At 35.0% G+C, this 22791-nt stretch overlaps 1 protein-coding gene across 3 annotated transcripts in view; it reads left to right on the top strand.

The window, feature by feature from the left end:
* Positions 1 to 22791, top strand: part of il1rapl1a (interleukin 1 receptor accessory protein-like 1a) — a 514328-nt gene that overhangs the window by 193169 nt on the left and 298368 nt on the right. For 2 of the 3 annotated variants that reach the window (XM_006639178.3, XM_015364040.2), the window contains exon 3: positions 20028 to 20307. In XM_006639178.3, the coding sequence (XP_006639241.1) occupies positions 20028 to 20307 (280 nt within the window). Of the gene's footprint in view, positions 1 to 19807; positions 19874 to 20027; positions 20308 to 22791 lie in introns of those variants that run through there. The other variant, XM_015364041.2, reaches the window with a different exon arrangement.

Here is a 22791-nt window from a genome sequence, read left to right as displayed (position 1 = left end):
CCCGCTTTTAGAATTATAAGGAATATAGCACCCTCATTAAAGCATATACGGTATATCTGGCTGACTTTGTATGTGCGTGTGTCATAGGCTTTGATGAATTATTTAAATTTGTAAAGGTAATATCAATATTTTGTGCTACAAAAACATCTGAGTTTGCATTTTTCTTATTTTATGGAGCATTAAAGCATTAAAGAAGAGCTATTATGATATAAGACCATACCTTCTGCTTTCAGGCTTGAATTATATTATTGAGGCATAATACAAAGAAATGTCATTACCGAACATACTGTATCTTAGGGAGCCTTTCTGTCTGTTTTGAAAAAAATGATTGGGTGAGCTTAGGAGAAGAAAAGTTATGTTAGTATTTTACAATGCCTATAATTAGGGTGATATACAGTATAATGTGATAACCCTACAGTCTTTTCAAGGGTTTGGGTTGTTCATGTAAAGAACTGTATGTACTGTAGTGGATAAAGATTAAAGGAGTTTGAAAGTGTGTTACGGAAAGCATGTTAATGATAATAACATGCCAGGGGGCATGATATGAAACATGTACACTGTCCTGCAAATGTGCATTTAAAGATATTATGGTGCATTTTAAAATGTTTTACATGAGCAAATTCCTTGAACAGAATTATGCACAATCAAAATCAGTGCTTTCTCTGATTCAACCCATTTCTCTTCTGTTGCGACAATGACTGAATGTCAAACAAGTATCAAATGAATTATATAGTGTATTGTAAAACAAAATTGATTTTACTGTAGTGGACTATGTTGTAGAGTATTTTCATGAAACATTTGCCTTTTGGAATTCTGTATCTCATCCTTTCTGTTTGCATCCTAATTAGACCTGTTTGCAGTCTGGAGTGATTTTGTAACATATTTAGTGTGGGTGGAGGTGTTCCACTACTTGACTATTTTTTTAATACCTGTTCTTATACGTGTATGCACTTCACAGTACGCATGATTTGAAATGCTTGGGTGATGAGCAATACAGCACTACTGTATGTCCTGTTCAGGCCACTTTTTCATATAAGGCACCTGCTTAGCACCAGTGCTAAGCTGATCCTCATTTCTTGTCTTTTTTATCTGTCTGCCTTGAAAATAACATGATAGTTATTGCAAAATCAAACTAGATTATACTGATTCTTCTGAGGCAAATCACATTTTTACAGGTCTAATTATGCTTATAACCTATTTGAAAGGCAAGACAAATAGGCTTCTTTCGTCCAAATGTTTGATTTATGTCACTTGCTTTGTGATGTATGATATAATTATGATCTGGGGTAGAAGAGCCGAAGAAATTACTCAAATGGAGAATTTTGTCCCATGTGGATGTTCAGAAACCTTGTAGGTTCCATGCATGAAAGCATTCTCGAGGTCAAGTCTCTATCTGCTTAATCATGCTGATATTTTATATTGTGAGGTGTTTAAGAATAAATCATGTACATGTTTCGATGTATTGGGGATGTATGTTGGATGCATGTTAGCTTTTCATGAGGATTAAAATGGTAATACTGTACCTTCTCCTGTTTGGGACTAATTTATTTGGAGTGTTTGTAGCCTTATTTTAATGATTTGGCCTGATTTCAAACTTGGCAGTCACTTGAAGGCTCTTTACAAAGAATTGGTAATGTCTTTTCACTAAGAATGACAATGCCCAAGAGCAAAGCGTGATGAACTATTATGGAGCGGATATTGGCTTAACCCGCTTGGCTGAGGGACGACTTCCTGGCCACAGGACAAAGAGGCCAGGACCCCGATGCAGGGTAACCAAGGGGTCGCTGCAGAGGTGGAGATGGGGTGGAGGTGGGATGCAAAAGTCGCACGCGAGGGGTAGTAGGAAATCACGTTGGTATTTATAGTATTTGGTAATGGGAGCGATTGCTAATTATTGACAGCTGTGTATGATGGAGCGTGGTTGTTGTCATCCCTCCCAAACATCCGTTATAAACTCCATTTTTGCAGGAATGTGTTGTACACTAGTGAGGATATGCAGGGAAGTAAATTGACTCTAAATCTTCAAAACAGAGATAAAGTACAAACTATAGAATTAGGCTGCTATTTTTGTAACTATTTTGTAAATTAATATGCAGGTAAATTAATATGTAGGTGGATGCTGCACATTGGTGGTGGTGGAGGAGAGTCCCCATTACCTGTAAAGCGCTTTGAGTGGAGTGTCTAGAAAAGCGCTATATAAGTGTAAGCAATTATTATTATCATTATTATTATTATTAATATAAATTATATATCTGTGTGAATTTCTATGGGACATAACTGTTTTGCTAATTCATTTTACCACATAGTACGTAGGATTCAGTTAAATAACCAAAATAAAAGAACTCTTTCATTAACTGCATCAGTCAGTCAGTATTAAGGCAAATGATGATGATCATCATTATTATTGTTATTATGTCAATGTCTTTCTTTTGAAGCCTGGTCTATCAAAGCTCATATGCAGGAAAACACAGGTTCTTTTCCACCCACCCACAGAAACATGCACAGAGACTCGCAGACTGAATATTTTGAAGAAGTCCTTAGCAACCAAAGTCGATACCTTTTGCATGGAGGAAATGATTTTTCGTTTTAATGAAAAGTGGGTCTGACTTTTTCTGCCAGGAAACCACACTGAACTTACATGAATATTAACTTGAAAAATTCTGTTTGCCAACAATTTCAAAATAGGTGATTCAAGCTTGTGTTTAATTATCTTCGGAGGAAGGAACAGCATTTTCCAAAAACATCAGTGCATGGCATGTAAAACCCTTATTGAAATCAAAAAGTATAAAAGTATTTTATAGTTTTCTGATATTTACAGCATTCATGTCATTAAATGAACAGTTAATTTATCTCCTGAAGAGTTTCAATTTCTGTTTCTTTTGCACCAACTATGCACTGCCACTGTTTTTTCTCAATAAGTGTTTCGTATTATCTCACCATAGTAGCTGTTCTTAATCTGCTGCTGAAACCAAGCCAAAGACTAGATAAAATATCAGACAATAACTACTCTATGAACACTGCAAAAACCTGCCCTGTGGATGGAACCCTCAGATGTCTGTATCTATAAAAGCATCTTCGATATAGCTGGAGGCTACGGCCAGATGTCTGCAAAGTTTTGTGCTTCTTTTAGCTGTAGTTTAGAAAGGGAAGCACACACAATAAAGGTGTTCTAAATAGGCTTCTAAATAGGGTTTGCAAAGTGTCTTCTCTAAAAATACTAAAAAAAATTTTTTCTATTTTCTGTCTAGCTAAAGGAAATAGCTTTGTACCTTAGTTGACAAATAGGGATGTTTACTGACTGGGCAAAAAACACATAAACTTTATGAACTCAGTCATGTAACAGGCTCTCTCATCCCTCCATTATTGTCTCAAGTAGTAAATCACCAACCTTTCTGACCAATTTAATGAAGAACAATGCTCTGGATTGTTCACCTGAATGCAACCACACACTAGCCTGCTATTGAAAAGTGGTTGAAATAATTATTAAAATATTTTTTCTCAGGTTGCTGTTGAGGAGTATACAGTATATTTTCGACACCCCACTTACTGTACATGAATTATTCTTGGTCAATTCTTTTCACCCAGCAGAACTTCCAGCCCAGCCCAGGAGACATGTCCCTAACATGAATGGATGCTTTGCCCTACCACTTCTGGTCTAGTCGAGAGAAGGGCTGCCATATTGCATGAAGGCCAGTGTGAGGCTCTCACACAAAACAGAAGTTTCTAGGCACGTGACAAGTGAGAAGGAATACTGCTAGTGTATGTGGCAGGCTGAGTACTTCCCAGCAGACTTCAAACCACCCTGCCTTTGCAGCACATACTGTAGTTACTTGTGGCATAGAAACAGTAAGCTGATGGTATAATCCGGATTCCACCCAGGCATCTCCAGGGTATAAAATGCATTCTGTACAGGCACAGACAGGAACTTTTATCTGTCAAGTGCCTTATCCTCCCACTTTGAAAAGTAACTGGTAAAAAATGATCAAGCAAACCATGTTAACCACAGCAGCATTAATAATAATAAACTCTAGCATTTTTGTAAGAAGGTATTCAAAATAATTATTATTTTGGGAATTTACAGTATATGTATTTCACACCTTTCAGTTTACTATTTTAAGCAATATAAAAATATCTGAGATTATAAAATCCATGATGAATAAGATACATACATCATAAGAAATGTCTTTTTATGATCAAATACAATTCTAAAGTGGAACATTTAGATTGTACCTCAATGAATTCCCTGTTACTACAGTACATCTTCTTATACTCTGTTTAGTATTTTGTGGAAAGACTAAAAAATCTAATTTAGAATGCTCATTTATGAAAAAGGCTTGCAGTATTTTCAAGCAAGGGTTATAATTCATAAATCATGCAGCATAGTAGTGTTGCAGTTAGTTGCTCTCTCACAGCTGCTGGGTCCTGGGACATATACAGTATCATAAGATCTCTGTCAAGCCTGGAATTATTCAAATGTTTTCAAATGTTATATTCCAAAGAGATTATATACTTTATATATAAATTCAAAATTGTGTAGTCACCACCACATTTTTACTTCACAGCCAAATCATTGTGTTTCTGTACCGGGAGCCAGTCCTGAGTCCCTTGTCGTCCTTAGTTTAGGACCCTGTGGAGACGGTACAATCCGGAAGTGACTGGAAAGGGCTAAGGGGAAAACACGGTGAGGAATGGGAGGGATGGAGAACAGGGGGGCAGTGCCGACGGTGACCCAGGTGCAAGGGGGGAGTGCAGGCAAACAAGTCCAAAAAGGGAAGTCCAAAGAGGCCAGGCGCTCCAAGCCCCAGACTCAGCTGGTCGGGACGCCGTGATGAAGCCGATGCCGTCGGGTCTCTCCTGGACCCGCTGGTAGGCGGGCTTCCAGACGTCCATCTTCCAATGCAGAGTCCTGAGCTCCCGCAGCACTGGATTTAAATAATAACCAGGAAAAAATTAACAGGTGTACGTAATAAACTAGAAACAATGTGAAAAGGGCAGGAGCGCCCTCTAGAGGAGGGAGACAACCGTGACAACCGTCCTTTCTTCTCTTTTACTGATATACAACTCATACTGAATAAAAAATTGATCCATGTGAAAAATCATTTATTGCCAACTTCCTGTTTGGGTTTGCAAGGGCTTAGAGTTTTCCATTTATAATTTGTGTTTCACAAGGGTGCTCAGGAGTGCCCCCAATGTTTTAAAACTTTTTTTTTTTACATTTTTAAAACTCATAATAGTAATAGGCTCTTTAGATTCATACTGTATGTATTCTAGGTACAAAGTGTTGACATAAAAGCTATTATTTTGTTACTCAATTTCAACTAATGAAGATATGTTTACTTATGGTATATAATTTTGGTGTTTAATAGTACTTGCCAGGTTTTCTTTATTTAGTTTACTTTTTTTCTTTAATACCCACTTTGTATAAATCTTGTATAACATAAATTAACATGTTATGTTCCTCATACTGCCACTTTTGTAGTGGGGTAGACAAGATGACATATATTAAATCTAAGTTTTCTTTATTTAGTTTATTTAGTCCCTTTTGAGTCAAGCCTACTTAACATAAATGAACACTTGTCACTACTTTTGAGCAGGGACAGACGAGATGACATTCAATTTCATCAAACTGCCACCAACACTCTACAGGTTAGTTACTGTAAAAACATTTTGGAACCCTATTGTAACACATGGAGATATTTTAAAGGGAACAACAGAATCATATTCCCTGGTACCATGTAGTATCTTCAGGAAATTGGCTACATTTATTTAACAACATGATAATGACTTTAAGCAAATAACCAGATAAATCTAAATTGCATAAATGAGATAAAAGTTGAAATCGTGGTTGTGCAATCCAACAATTATAGACATTGATAAACTGACAAATTTGTATGACATAAAGTTAAGAGTATTTGAAGCTGTTTACATTAAAGCAAAGTATGTCTTGCTTTGTATTTTCTTTTGAGAAATTAAATATATGGTCAATAATGTTATTAATTTTCTAAGCTTATTTAACTATGGGCTTAATTATTGCTACTACATCTTCTATATCTTGCTTATGGACTATGTACAAAAGCAATGCTAAGAATTATGATTAAATTTTGTTGCTTTTTTAATGAAAACCCAATTTGAATGCAGAAGAGGCAACACTGAATTTATAAACAACACACTGCCAAGCAAATACATGTGGGCTAACTAAATACTAAAGAATGAGCTGCAATATTTTGAATTGCAACACTTAACACCATTAACATTATTACAGTTTAATTATAGCACACTGAAAATAATTGCTCATAATTAATCTTAAATCTTAATGAGTTTAACAACATAAGTCTGAATTGCAAAATCCATGTCCAGCTGCCATTTTTATCATTAGTATGATGAAAAAGCAGAATAATAATGATACAGAGCTATTAGCAAAAATAAATTACCTTTTCCTTTTTGTTTCTAACTTCTTCTTATGATACATGCAATGAAACAATGTGTTATTATACATTAATTTAACATATAATTTAAAAAAATCTACTTAATTCTTATCCTCCTTCAACCACCAGCCAATATAATTTTTAACTGCAAACATTAAAGTAGTAGTAGTATCTAGAAACAACATTGTACCACTTTGGAAACTGTTTACTGAGGCTCTTGTCATAGTGTGTACAAAATGTTCAATTTGTACTGTCTGCAGTCTTTTTCCATCAGAACTAACAAATAGTGTTTCCAGGCAAGCTGTGGTTTTGTGGTTTGAATATCTAGTCTTTATGCATGCTTACTTTTCTTTCATAACATTGAAAACAAAACATTATGATTTTTTTTTATTTTATCTTAGATCAAGGCAACATTATTGTACTAGTCTGTCAATCTGTGAAATATTGGTCAGTAAATGACTTGCAACTAGATGTTTTCAGTTATCATTGTTATTTGCCAGCAGCATTTTAATTGGAGAATTAAAAACAATGCGTTGCCTTTGCTCTGACACAACTATAGGGTTAATGAACAGCTAGGGGGAATGATCCCCTCATTGTTTTACATGTCAGGACTGAATTGTAGTGCATTATGAGTTTCCTTCTTGCTAGAAGTGCTGAACCTGTACTAATCTCATGATAATCTCAACTTTATCAGTGAATGTATGCTTATTTGCCTCCAGCTGCAATCACCATCCTATTTCATTCTGATTATCAATTTAGTTTAAAGCATATTCATTACTTGATTATTCATTTTAGTCAATTACTTTATGCGCCGTATATTGATAACTTATTTCCATGAAGTAATCTGCATGTATATAAATTTTGTTAAAAAACCTTAACCACACAGAGATATGTTTTGACAGTATATATGGAAATATGTGAGTTGCAGATTTGTGAAAAATGTGAATATAAGTGATAGTCTGAAATACATAGAAGACTACTGTGAATAGCTTTCAGCCTAGGGTGATATTTCACACCCTGTATTGCCAGAAGAATTTTTGTAATACAGTAACGTGCTGAAGTGGTGCCTTTAGGTTACATGTGTTTTATAAGATGAATGACACTTATTTGCCAGGAACAACTTATTACTTTCACAAATGGAAACAGTCTAACAATTGCACATTGCACACTTTTCTTAACCTCATAAATCTTATTTTATATACACATGTATTGTACCATATTTATACATCATATTACATTACATCCCTCTACCTCAATATTAGAGTATGGTATATACATAATTGTACTTCTAAAGTAGTGAGAATTGCCCAACGTATGATTAGCTCTGAGGACTGTAGATTACTGTAATAATAGACCCAATATCTCAGAATGTAGTACAGATATCAGTGAGGAATGAAGGTAGGGAAAGAAGGTTGATGTAAGTGACTTCGCAGGATGCATGATTCCTGGTGCATATGCCTAATCCCAAAGCTGACAGAAACAGTAAACGTGACTAATGTGTCAATTCTGATAGCCTTAAGGTTTTACAGGCAGAAGTTGGGTTTATGGGAAGTTCAATTTAGGCCAGAAGTCACTGAAGTGCTACCTATATCTCATGCAAAACTGCATTACTTTGTGTTGACTGAATAGTCTTCTATCTCCACTGACATCTACTGTATAAACATCTGCTGTAGTAGAATCAATATCACAACATACTGTATTTGCAGCTGCATTTGCCTCTGGAGATGACCTGACGCACTATTTGGTTATGCTCTTACTGTATTTATTGGTGGGTCAGAGCATAAACGCATACTTGAAGATAGGCTTAAACAGTACTATGGAAATCTAAATATTTACAAACCACAGCAGTCCAGCACAAAAATAGCTTCTTCAGTGCAAAACAAATATCAATTTACTACAAGAGTTGATCATACAGTACATGAAATTAATTTGAAACTAAAAGCGTAACTACTGTATGTCTAACAGAGCTGTTATTGCAGACTTGCAGTTTACCCACCCTGAAAATAATAATACACTGTAGCTTGATATCTTCTTGCATTTGTTTTCTCAAAGCAAGTTTTTCTCAATGTTATCCCATTTGTTAATGTTGAGTCATACACTGCTACAATTAATTCTCCTGTGAAGCAAGGGTTCCAATATATTTTAAGTTTGTTGATGATCATGTTTCACATCAAACAGGTACATCTCTTTTGCAAAGTCACACACCTACAGTATACACTATGCTACATACTATTCCTCAGCATTTTTTTTATTCTGCCACACTTCATCTGGCGGTTCCTTTCCATACCATTTTTACGGCAATCGTTCTTGTAATCTTGTGTCTTATCCATTTTGTTCAACAAGATTCTTTACACTTAACTCCATCTTTTTTAGTGAACAGATTTGGGGGGCTTCTGCATCAGCACTTTTTTTTCCCTTCTATTATCTAACTGATTGTCCCTAGTGCCGCACAAGATCTGGTGAACTCGAGTGTTTCAATTTAAACATCAGAGATTGGTATGTTACCTTTGAAATCAGATCAATCCCTTCTTTAGACTGGGTGTTTTCCTGTTAATTCAAATTTAAAATGCCTATCAATGTTTTTCTTAGTGCGTGGTCTAAGCATGAAAAAATAAGTTGTTCTATGTTTCAAATGATCAGTTGTAACACCAAAAGGTACCAGATTTGAGTATTCCAATGCTAATTAAAGCCTGAGTGTAACTAATTGTCAGGAGACAGAGAAGGAAACCTTAATTGTTAATTACGGGGGGAGGTTAGGAAAAACAACCAGGCCATGCAGCCTGACCCAGCAGCTGACAGTGAGTGCCATTCAATTCAACTTTATTGTCATTAAACTTACACAGGTGCATAGTATAATGAAAAGTGTTTCTCATTAGTCACTCAGGTGCAGTATATAAATAGGACAGAAGATAAGACAATATACAGTAACACAATAGCAATAACAGTAACATGTAATAACATAACATAACATAACATAAATAACATGTAACATGTAACATGTAACATGTAATCAGGTATGAAGGGAACATTATGTCCACAGATTGTGTAACATGCAGAGCAACCGCTTGGAGCAGTTTTCTGTTTTACAATCCCAACACACTGCTAGAAACAGGGCTAGAAGCACTGTATTATGGGATATACGATTTCTGTCATATCGTGAATGTATTATTATTATTAAATTATTATTACTGTCTGTAATAATAGACACTTTACAAACATTATAAATGACTATTTGTTTTATTTATATATTCTTTAAAATAATAAGATGTATTGTGGTGTTTGTGACTATTTTTCTGTTACTCTTTTAATGAGTAACATAGTATTTATCAATAGCGATCAATAATTTTTCATACCATTTTAGCCTTTTCTATTACAGTCGTTGGATTTACGTGGGAAGTAAATCACAAAAGCAATGGAGTGTGGTTATAATTTTCATTGACTGTATAGATTCATATAGTTTTTAAAACTTCTGGAATACATAATATTTTTTTTCTTATTTTAATAAAGACTTAATCTACTTCATTAGCATCAATGTTTTAACAGTGATAGCAATTACTTGCTGTGGAGAAAATGTCAGAAGTAAACCAAACCCAATTTAGGGAGTTATTCAAATTAGCCTTATATACCACAGACATTAAAATCTGTGTTTGTTACACTTCATTGAACAATTTACTTTAAAAAGAAAAGATGGTATGTGATAGTTCCCATGAAAGATCAGTCTTTACAGATAATTAAGGGTGATAATTAAGCTGCAAGTGATCCTCGTGAGTGCTGAATTTAGTTACAGATTGCAACACAGCAGTATAGTTATTACTGTACACAAAATGGTGCTTAATTAGACAGAACTTAATTATCATGGTAAACCCCTTACTTGCTGCAAAAAAAGGAAATACCCAAGTTCAGAAATACTGTCTGATAATCCAGAAATGAATCTCACACACATGATGTATGTATGTATTCAGAACTAGTCAAGTTTATCAGAAAACATGAGTTTTTAAAGCATAGATAGAATAACACTGTAAAGTTGTTGTTGTTACATGTCTATCAATGCATACTAAATCAATAATTATTAATTCTTAGTTGAACCTTTTGGTAGCAAATCATGTTTTAGACAAAAATGAGTTTGTTAACATTTTGCGCAGGACAAATGAGACTATTTGTAAAATACAGATGAAGTTAAGTCTTTTACAATCTTTTGTAAAGCATATGTGATTCTATCTGTACATACTTTGGTTTTCATTATGTATGTTTCTCTGTATTTTTTAGTTTGTGGAAAACTTGAATAACACCTAATATTTTTTTCACTGTTTTTCTTGATTCATTGTTTTAAAATCCCTAACTTGCATACTGTAATAGAAACAACCTATCACTTTGCTTGTCTTAATATAGACCTACTGTTATATACTAACTAGATAACAGATAGATTGTGTGTACTAATTTTAAACACCAACTTGTTTATAAGACATTTCTATAAAAACTTGGTCTCTCTAATGATTAAAGAATATTTTGTATTAATTGAAGGTAAAAATGTAATGCAGATGTTTTAAATCAAAAGACTGCTGTTCATTTTAATTTTGAAAACCTAGTGATCATGAACTACTTATGTTCTTAATAGTCATTTCAGCTTCTCTGTAGGTAAATGATATCTGTACCACTTTAGTAAAGCAGTTTCTTTCAGTTTATTTTTACTTGCACATACAAGCACCTTAAAAAACAGATTATAGTAAGTCTGGAAACATAACATATTCTAAAAGACTACAAACGTTGCCCTAACTTTGTATGCAGACTCGACAGCTTTGTTTACTAATCAAACTATGATTTGCATGGAAAGCTGCAGGCCCTAATTAAGGAGTTGCTCAAAGTTCACACCTTTTTTTCTTCTTTGAAATAGCAAAGAAAGAAATGGAGAGATGAAACTCATAAGGCAACTTGGAAACAAATAAAAAAGCATAAGCAAATACATGAGTTTTAATGGTGTTAATTAGTTTGTGCAAAGATACTTCATAAAATAAAATATTTATAAAGACATACTGAAGACTTGCCTCTGGAGCAGTAGTTGGCAGCAGCTGTCTTAGCAGATGTTTTGCTTGGAAAGTACACGGCAAGTAATTTAAAGAAGATGGAAGAAGATAAACAGGATTTGAAACCAAAATACAATGCAGTAATTGGTGCATAAACCTTAAACATGTTAAGTTAGTACACTACATTACCTAAGGAAGGAAGTAATTCTTAAAAAAACTAAAAGTTCACTCCAGTTTTCAAATAAGATAACTACGTTTTGTTTCCCAGAACAAGAATTGCTGGTGGTTAGGTGTATTAATTTTTACAACAATGTACTCAGCGTCTAATGACTAATAAAAAATTATATTAATTTTCCTGTGCAAGATACTCATTACAGTGTAGTTACTGCGAAAAACCAATTGATGTCACCCCCAAAATAAATTACTTTGAGTTCAATCAAGAAATCTCATCAATTCAATGTATTAAAAAATACTAATAAAAGCTTAAAGAAATAAATGTCCAGTATACTGTATACAGCATATCACTTATGAGAATTTGAGGAGAAATGGGACTGGACATTTAAATTGGTGAGTAAGTGAGAGTGATAGTGTATTACAGTAGCTCATTTCCAGGAATCAGTATCACAGTGACTACCTAGAAATTCCACTACAACAGACCGGTTGCTTTTCAGCTTACTTTGGGGTGCTTAGATTGTCATGTCATGTCATTTACCAAACCGCTTTATACCATATGGTGTCGGGGGAGGGTTCGAAGGTTGTGTAATAGGTTGATTAAGACAGTGTTTAGCTCCATGTGTACAGAAATAAATATTTTGCACAGGGTGAAAGTAATAGCATTTTTACAGAGACATACTGTATACTGCATAGATACTGTACATGCATAGATGACAGATGTCAGTGCACAAATGTTTAACATTTGGAAACCAATGGCTGAATTTCCCAAAGGCCTTATTAAAGAAAACTATAAATTCTTCAAAACCTATTCTTCCTGGTTGGGAGATATTTTTTATACAGCCATTGTTTCTTATGGTCACTGACAGATACTGTAGGGTTTCTAACAGAATTTACACATACTGTACAGTACATTGTAACAAGGACAACATATCTATACTAACTCCCTGTGATTTCCAGAAAAAAATAATTTCTGTTTGGTGCCTCATTTTTTTTTTTAATTCACAAAGGCTTACATTGTGGATTTCCAGTTGTCGATACACTATGGCAAAATCCTCAAATTCTTGGCACATTTATATTGTTGGCTCGAATCTGAAGTGGTTAGGAGAGGTAGAAAGCCTCTATTCTCCCTTTTTATACATCATAAAAATAAAACAATTAAAAATGTTCATGCTTTTGTAGTATTTATAGCAGTGTGACTATTTATATACAGTATGTATTTTTAAAAGACAAGGGAAATAAAATTTTATTTTTAAATAAATATTATTTTTAATTTCTCAAAGCAAAGTTTGGTTTGATTTCTTCTGTTTAGTCAACTTGTTGGTTCTTACTGTTCTATTAAATATGTGGGTCAATAAATCAGAACTAAAATAATTCCATATGGCATTTCCTTGACCCTTTATTGTCAGCCTTTTTCGAAAATGTTTGAGTGGGGAGCTGCATCAGGATTCATCAACATTCATCATACAGCACGTTGAACTGTACAGTAGAAAGACGAAACACAGTTTAGCATGTTGAGCCTTCTTCACGTGGAAAGATGTTTCTACTATTACTCAAGAGTGTGTTTGTTATATTCTATAGGTAATGTCACAGCAAGCTACTGTACATATTCAGAAAGGTAAAGAGGTAACAAAACCCTATGGTTTTCAAACTGTGATGTCTGAGTCTTTATAAATGACATGGGTGCCGTTTATGATGATAGTTTTGTTTATGGGGATACAACCCACCCTGTTGAAGCACTCGATAATAAACTGCCTATGTTTCCCTGCATTCAATACCTTATCAAAATCTTTGCACTTATTTGGCATAGTGCTTGTATACTTCCATGACAATCTTTCAGTCAAGTACAAAGTAAATTCAACTTCTTTGTGCTATAATCCATGAACTTGTCTTTCATTGTCCTGCTGGAATCCACACTCCAGATTGACTTCCAGAAGCAAAAGCGTTGGCTTACTGACTTTGTCAGTATATCATTGGATTACAAGTTTGTGTTCAGTGTGGGCCAAAAGCATTCTTGTTCAGAATTAGATTTCTTCCCACATGATTAACCCCCTACACGTCTTGTACCCCACCTGTTGGCTTGAACAACGCAACAGTCAGCATAATGCTCACTGAGATACCTCTACCCACATGGTCTTCCATCAGGTCTGTCAAGGGCCAAACCACATTCACCAGCGAATAGGGTGCTCAGCCTCTCTCCTTTTCTCCAATCTCAGATGTTCTCTTGTTCTCAGAATACAGTAATTTCATTTTTCAGCTGTCAACATGTTACCTCTTAATGGCCTCCAATCATGCCTATTATTTTACTCCAGACACTGAGCTGCTGTCATACTACTGACGCGCAGATAAGTTCTTTCTGGAATTTCCCGTGTCGCAGCCACTACAGTCTGAAAAAGATGAATCTGACAGTCATGGGCCAGTATGGTACTGTAACTCTGACATCCAGGAAATGGCCTGTACCTCATTGAGTAGGTTTCTTTGTTTCTCTTGACTTGTGTGCTGATTGTGGATGCAGAACATTTGATTCTCTGCATAACGTCTCTCACAGACAGGACACCTTCAATCACATTGACTTCAAGCAGATAATCTTCATTATTCAACAGAACATGATCGTATCTTACATTGAAGTCATGCATTTTTTAATGGATATTCAGAAAAACTAATTAGCTTGATTTGAAAGTTATAAGCTACTGATGTGTTAGATGCCTTTTCACTGTTTATCAGTACACATTAGAAAAATAACCAAATAATTTCCTGGAGTAATGTATTAAATAGTTATAGTGGTCAAATGATACATACTGCAGCTTGGAATATAGACAGTCAATAATATTTCCAATGGCAATCATCTATATATATATCTTTGATAACTATTCTCTGTGTGTAGCTCTATTGGTGTCAACCCCTACCTAGAGTTCTATAAAACACTAAATGGCTAGGGCCATCGACCCCTCCCAACACCTTAGTGAGTTTCAGTGTAAAATAACTCTTTGAGTGGGTCTGGAGTGGGTGTTTCCAGAGTGGTATGAACTATCACAAGGTAGAGCTGCAAACCTAGTACCTGACACTTTGCAATAAAATTGTTTTGACCATAAATTTCTTCTCCTTCTTTCTTCTGGCATTTATCATTACTACCATAGGCAAAAAATGCAGTAAGCGATTTTTAGAGGTTTGTATGCCATTGTTTCTCTCCCCTTCAAACACATGCGCACCCAACACGCAGTTACACAAGCTTAAATTGCTTAGAGTTTTCATTTCCTCAGTTTGGAATTTCCTATTACCCCGTTGGACTTCGAATTGAATTGAAGCTTTTGTTACTATCCCTTGCCGCCGCAGATGGGCCCTGGAGTCGGTAGCTCAATTTTCTACTTCTCTGCCTCAAATTTTCTCCTGAAAATGATGCATGGAATGAGAAAGAATGGCAGGGAGGACCCAGTCAGAAGTGTTAAATGCTTGGTTCAGCAGGTCCTGTCAGCAGGTATGGCCTGGAGGGAACTTGTTTATCCAGCAGAACGATCTCATTATGAGGACAGTGATGTAGTGTGGTATACCTCATACCTCAAAGCTTCTGATGGAAACCACTGTGTGAATGATATTCATCCCTAGTCTGTGCATTCCATGATTATGAGTAGCAATAACTTGAGGCATATTAAAAAAAATAGATATCGGCAACAGAAAACTATACAAAGGAAAAAAAATCTAGCTTTTGAATAATTCAGATATTTTCCAATTTATAAAATAATAGGAATGTGAGTGACTGCTGGCTGATACAATAATGGATATGTAAAAGAGACACTGGAAATGCAAACCTATACTCCCTTCTATAACTGTTTTATTTCAGTAGAGCCTTCGTGATTTACTCTGTGGCTGTACATTTCCATACGGTGCATGGAGAGAACACAACAGGCATATAAATATACAATGATATATATTCTCTTGTCACCACAGTTCTTAGATAATGTATAAATATGAATGAGTATACTTAAAGCTATCATGAAGGAAATGAATTTAATTTTGACTTGATATGTGGAATAAATGGAAAATATATATCCAGACCAAAATATACTCAAAGTCATGGCTTCTGTAATAACAGATTTGATAGCAACATTTGAAACCTCAGTGATACTGATACATTTTGCATGTGTAATAAGTACAGTTCTCTATGTATGCAGCTCTCCAATTAGGGTAATGTTACCATAATGGCCCTTTGATCCAATGGAGGCACAGCACAAATAGGCTTAGACTGTTGCTGTTAATGAAATCCTTATTCTCTGCTGTTCTTATGAATTTGTCTGCGTGCTAGATTTATTCCTACAACAGATTATACAAGGTGCAGAAGAATTGAAACTTGTTTGTCTGAAGGCAATTTTCAGTGCTGATTTCTAAAGAAATTGCAAGATTGACCGAATAATGTTACCCTTGTTGACCTGTTGAAAGATTTACAAACGGACTTTAACACGAATTCAGGCTTTTTCAAATACTGTAGATATTTTTATGGCTCAAGGTAAGTTCAAGCAGCCTTCAATTCTAGTGAATTCAATTATCACATATTTTGGTTCAGAACTCTGATTTGTTTGACCTTTTTCTGTTTGGAGATCTCTACAAACATACAATTTAAATGTGTGGATTACTGAAAATTGCTTAATGTGAGAGACATAAAGAATAGTAATGTAAATAAAACTTATTTTTGTCTTCACTTACAAAGCCTTTACAGTGTAACGAAAAGCTATCAGTGTGAAAGACATAGAGCTGATGAAAATGAATCATGAACATATTAGTTGGCAGTAGCATGGAATATTAGTGAACCAAACTGTGATGTGTTCAACAGTCAGGTGGGATGCAAGTGTTATAGCCCTGAGAGTAGTCAAGGAGTATTAGAGTATCTAAACATTTAAATGTCTCCAGTAAATGCCTTGCCGTTTAAGTGGATATATTCTAGGTTGCTGTTGCAAATGAGAATTTGTTCCTATTGTAACTGAACAGAACTGTATTATTATGTAGTGCACTTTCCCTGAATTTTGTCACGCACTCTAGATGGTTGTATCTATATATACAGTGTATATAAGTGACAGGTAATGGGTTTATTCCATGTTGAAAAGAAAAGAAAGGAAACACAACGTTTCAGCTGTGTAGCGTTTTTGTATATAAGTGTTCGTGTATGTACATACTGTATGTGCTTTAATCTTGACATTTTATTCTTATTGATTAATTCTCTCTTAGAATAGTTTATTCATCACATATTTGGTAGGCATACATTTTATTGCTATTAAACTCATTTTTTGCGTTTACATAATACTGTAGGTGAATTTCGTGACACAATGATACCTTGCTGTCTATTATGTACAATATTTGTAGTGTTCTGCATTTGTGTGGATTGTTTTACAATAATATACTGTACTTATCTTAAAATGAAATTGGCTGTCACTAGCTCTCACTAGGTTACACCAGATCCTACATTAGCAAAGGTAATTGATTGTGCTTTGAGTATAGGATGTTTTTGATTATTATTAATTATACAGTAACTATTTAAAACTGCTAGTGTTATTATTGTATAAAACATTTATCTTTTCTGTTTAAAAGAATGTTGTTAAGACATTTTATTTTTCAAATTACAAAAAGAAATGCTCATTCATATGTACGTTTACCAGTTAACTGGAGGACCAAAAGTGAATTAGATGTATCACATTGCCATCTTCCTTCATTGCATTGTTCACCACCTAGTTCTCTCTTGCAAAGCAATAGAATTGATCAAGGATTATTAAACCTTTTGAAACAACAGCAGCAATGAGTTGACAATATCAAGACTTTGAGTAAAGGATTCTATCTACAATGATTGTGTCCTCCCCCTATAAAAACTGCATTATATTGATTCTATAAAAGAACGATTTTACTTTTCCACCAAGAGTACAGTAACGGGTTTCTCATTTTAATTTCAACATTGATTGTGTTAAAATATTTTTTAAATGTTTCTAGATAAAGTATATATTTAGTACAGATCCAGATTTAAAACGTTTTGTTTTCGTTTTAGATTTTCTTACTGGACCCACATTATGTAGCCTCAGCAAAAATTGAAAGTGATGAACACGAGACAAAAAATTAATAACCTTTTAAATGTTATCAGTTTTTAAGTAGTGCATGCTCTCAAAATACATTCAGATAAGGTTTGAAAAGTGCATGGATTGACACTGCCATTCCAGACTGGACATTCCATGTTATCCCTGTGGCCCTTTTTAAAGAGAGAACTAACTAGTGTCTTTGCCAAGCTTGGCAATCCAATTTTCTCTAGTAGGCCAAAGACATGCTGTCTAGGTTGATTTCCATATTCTGAATTTGGTTTATTTCCACACATTACTTTGCATGTGTGTGCCTTGAAATTGACTTTTAACCCACACAAAGTCTACTCTGGTTTGCACTCATTGTCTGCTAGGTTACCCTCCAGCTATCCACAGTATCACCTATGGCCTAAACAGAAATTCAAAATGAGATCATAAAGCAATAAGGTTACAAACAAGAGTATGTCATTCGGCCCATCTAACCCATTTGGGTTAAATCCATTGGTTTGACTCTCAATACTTCTGAAGATTTTGAATACTTGAATCAGGGTATTCAAAATCTGAAGACAAAAAAGGATCAGTTCCTTCAGCCTGTCCCAGGCTGGTATCAGAATAAAAGAATCAGAATGTACCGTATCTTGGTCCACCTGCCGGACTGATTCCAGAGCAGCAATAACTTTTTTATTATAAGGTAACCAAACGTGTTCACAATATTCCATATAAAAGCATAATGTTGGATTGTACAGTTATAAGGAAAATATCCTTGATTTAAATTCTACGCTTAATTCTACATCACTTACTTCAATCTACATTTAGTTGTATAATAATGTGCTTGCCTTTTTATTGCTTCTCCATATTGACTAGAAGCAAATGATATGTCAGCATAAACACCAAAGTTTTATTTTCTATGAGCAACCTCTTCATGCTCAGGGATGGAAAATATGCAATTGAAACACCTACACTTTTTATTTGAAAACAGCAAGTTTTGTTGAATACACTATTGAGAGAATAGCAGATTAATTAATTTCAAGTTGAGAACACTGCAGTGAGTTTTTGCTCAGTTCATGTAGAGCTAAATACTGAATGTGTGGTATTTCCCTGAATATTGATAAATTCATTCAGCTACAAACTGGTGATGCTTTCCTGACCTTATTATTGTATTTCTTTAATTTTTAAACAGGATCCATTGGGTCTTCAGTATTATATTGACAGAAATTAAACAGAATTAAATCTGTGAACAGCAAGCAATTGTCTTGCAGTTACTATATACAGTACCTGCATACATGAATGATTTTACTTTAAAAGTTATAAATCTTTTGTCAAACGTTAGCCTCTTGAATTTGATTTTATATTTTAACATATAAGTCCTGTTTACTATTACTGTTCAAATATCAAATGATACAGTACATGCACACACATTGAATGCAGAAAGTTGTTACAATTCCTTAATTTAGAACTCATTTTTATTGTATTTACAGTATAAAGCTGAAATTAAATGTGTATTTTCCCAGAGCATACCATAATATAACTGTAAAATATAGATAAAATAAGCATTTTCTTGCAAAAGTGAAAATACTTTATATTTGAATTATGGCTTAATATACCAATAATTTCCTATTTGTATTCACTTTATACTGTATCCAATAAAAAGATTTACCACAAGACATACATTAAGCATGAATTAATGAGCAACTGGAGCTTAGTTTTGTTATCATTTAGAATGGCAATGAAAAATACATTAAATTTGAATGACTGAGCTTTATTTCTTTTTAAATTATTGTGGGAAAAATAGTTTCTAAGGGATTTAGAACAAAACTTTTGTGGAATGGAACAAATATTCTAAAAATGCAAATGTCAAAATATACCTAGTATCTATCATAGAAACATACAGTAAATGTTCTCTTGTCAAGTACAGTAAATGTCTAAGGGGTTTTCCTGATGAATGTTTGAATTTTATGCAGTATCAAAAACTGAATGTGTCTAAATGATTGTCACGAAAAGCAAAGAATAAAAAAACTATTAAAAACATTCCCCCAATGTGACATCACCAAAATATCATTATGATGAACATTGGTCTTCACTGATGAACTCATCATTATAAGGTTACAAAAGTAAGGTTAAGAAACATTAGTAAGGTTAAGAAAAAGGCCATACTTTGTTGTGGTGGAATTAGATGCACTACAATACTAGATATTTTCTAAAGATTGTAAGTAACTAAATTATAGAAGAATGTACAGTAAGGAACTGCAAAAAATATTGCAATTTATTTTCTTTCTTATTTTTTCTTTAGTAATGCAACAGTTCTGTGTATTGTTAATATTTAAAGGTTCATTCTTGTTTATTTTTTTCTTGATTTGCAGTTGACGGATGCACAGACTGGTCTGTGGACTACTTGAAGTACAAAGTGCTTTTGGGAGAACCAGTGCGAATTAAATGTGCATTATTTTATGGATATATTAGAGCAAACTACACTCATGCGCAGAGTGCAGGACTGAGCCTAATGTGGTACAAAAGTACTGGACATGGGGACTTTGAGGAGCCTATACCATTTGATGGTGTTAGGATGAGTAAAGAAGAGGATGCAATATGGTTTCGACCAGCAGAATTACAAGATGTTGGACTCTATGCCTGTGTTTTAAGGTAAGTCAATAACAGCTTACTTGTTACTGTAATAGCATGGGCAGTACAAAATTACATAAAAGACGACTGAACAATTTCTGTGGGGGAACTTGTTTTTAAGGTGCTGTAAAACAGCTCAACAAATTAATTTTTCTTGATATTAAAAAAATTATGACATTGGCATGCCTTTTTCTTAATTATAACAATACAAGGTACACCAAGATCTAGAAATGTCACAGGTTTTCTTTGAAACTGTTCCAAAAGATTTTCCTAGTATAATGGTTTGGGAAACTACAGTAGTAGCAGGAATGACACCCTATTAATCATGCTGCCTTCCAAAGGCCTACTTAGCTACTTTAAATCTCCAGACAAGATTTCAGTGGACAAATGTCCATGCAACAAAAGGAGACTGGCACACCTGATATGCAAAATTAAATTTTAATTTGTCTTTGGGGAGCAATAAGAAATTAAGTGGCACTGGCAGATACATAATTCACAGGTCTCCCCTTTCACATTTTCTATCACATCCCATATGGCTTGGGGAGTGGATAAAACACGACAACGTTTCCAAATGAGAGGAAACCTTGATAGTTTGGTTGCAGTTGATACAAGACAAGTTGATACAAGACACTGAAAGGGGTAGGAAAGTCCACTTCATATCAATAAGGATCTCCTCTTTGTCAGGGAAGCATGGCAATATCTGCACTTTCCTTTTTAAAAAAAGTCAGTATTTTCTTCCATTTAATAACATATCCTATGCCATTAACATTCCATGTAATAAACTTAAGTGAACTCGTCATTGACAATTATAGAAAAGTCTAAAACACTCCAATACCTTACGCTATACATTAAATGAAGCTGCAAACCTGAGAGGAAAATAAATCGGAAAAAAAGAAACAAGGAAAAAGTATCCCCCACCCTAAGCCTTATCCCCAAATGACTGGGCACCAACAATCAGAACAGGTCACTAAACCCGATCAGTAAGCAAGCCAATAGAGATGTGAACAGCGAACATATGAAAAAATCCACCTAACATGAAAAAATAAAAATGTAAAACAAGACTCGGCCTTAAATAACACACTAATATTAAAATACTTGCGTGATGCCAATACACCCTAATAATATATATATTGTAGTACTCTCGGGTTCACGTGGGTATGTGCCCTCACCCCTGCTGCCTCAGGTCGGCCCCCCACCACTGGGGACTCAAACCCGGGCCTCTGGCGTTACTCAACAGGGACCCAGCCAGTTGAGCTAAAGGGAGATCTCATGTCAGCCCGGTGGCTGCTGTTCTTGCTATTCACAGGGAAGGGCAGTGACGTAACCGCCCTGGTAAGCCAGCTCGCACAACCTCTAATGTCGGCCATATGCGTTACAATATGATACTATAACATTAGGACAATGACAGCTGCAAGTGACAATTTTTGTAAAAGTTGGAAAAGATGAATACAGCTAATTATGGTGTAGTTTTTAAGATATTTTCAAATCTATGCTATTACGATTTTCTCTGATTGAATGACTGTGAACATAAAGAGGCCTAGAGTCCAATTTCTCCTCTCCGTTTACCTTAGTCCACCAATTCCAAAAAGTTATATGAAGTATCAGTCTTTGATATTGTCCATAAATTCCTTCACAGAAGCTGGCAAGGAAAATACGTGTAGCTTTCCATTATTAATACAGCGCAGTCTGGCCGGCTAAGCAAATCCTCAAAACATATTCCTGTCAGCCAGGGATTTCCTCACTGCATCAAACTCCTGTTGTTTCTCCATTATCTCCGCCAAGAGGTCCTGCTAGAAAAAGAGCCAGCTACCAATTTGTAGGTGATATTGCGCTTCCTCAGCGCAGCCCGGAGAATCTCCTCTTTGTCGGGGAAGCAAAGGAATTGAACCAACACAGATCTAGGCTGGTCATCGGAGCCGAGAAGAGGACCAGGTGATCTATGAGCCCATTCAATGTATATAATTTTATCCTAGGGAAAATCTACCCATTTCGGTAGCATTGACAGGAGGAATTTCGACAAGCGGAGTAGAACCCTCCGAGTTCTCCGGCAGGCCCACAATTTTAATGTTTTTGCACCGACACCTGTTTTCCAGATCATCAGTTTTATTTGTCATTTTCTCAATTTGCTGTTTCCAATAATCCAGTTGGCTTTTGTGCTTTTTTCCTAAATCTTCCATAGCGGAGATCTGATTTACGGCTTCCGCCATCCGCACCTCAGACGAGTAAACTCACTCTGTTAAATTAGTTGGGGAGTGAGATGATTGAAACAGCAATTGAGTCAATTTGGCCGTCGGTAGCGTCTTGGCGAGCACTGGGACCGTTTGAATGGCAGGTGGCGGCGGGTTTTCCTCAGAGTGGGAAGTTTTGTCCTTCTGTTCTCTTTTCTTTGAGGTACTCCTGTGTGCTCGTGCATTTGAATAAAACTGGAACGTCTTGCACCTCCTGGGTCCCTGACATGTTAGGAAAATGAATCGGTGGTGCAATTAGCAATAGAAAAAAAATAAA

Source organism: Lepisosteus oculatus, chromosome 15 (assembly GCF_040954835.1).
Source record: "Lepisosteus oculatus isolate fLepOcu1 chromosome 15, fLepOcu1.hap2, whole genome shotgun sequence".
NCBI lineage: Eukaryota > Metazoa > Chordata > Actinopteri > Semionotiformes > Lepisosteidae > Lepisosteus > Lepisosteus oculatus.
Note: the sequence above shows the minus strand (reverse complement) of the source record. Positions and strands in the feature narration are given on the sequence as shown.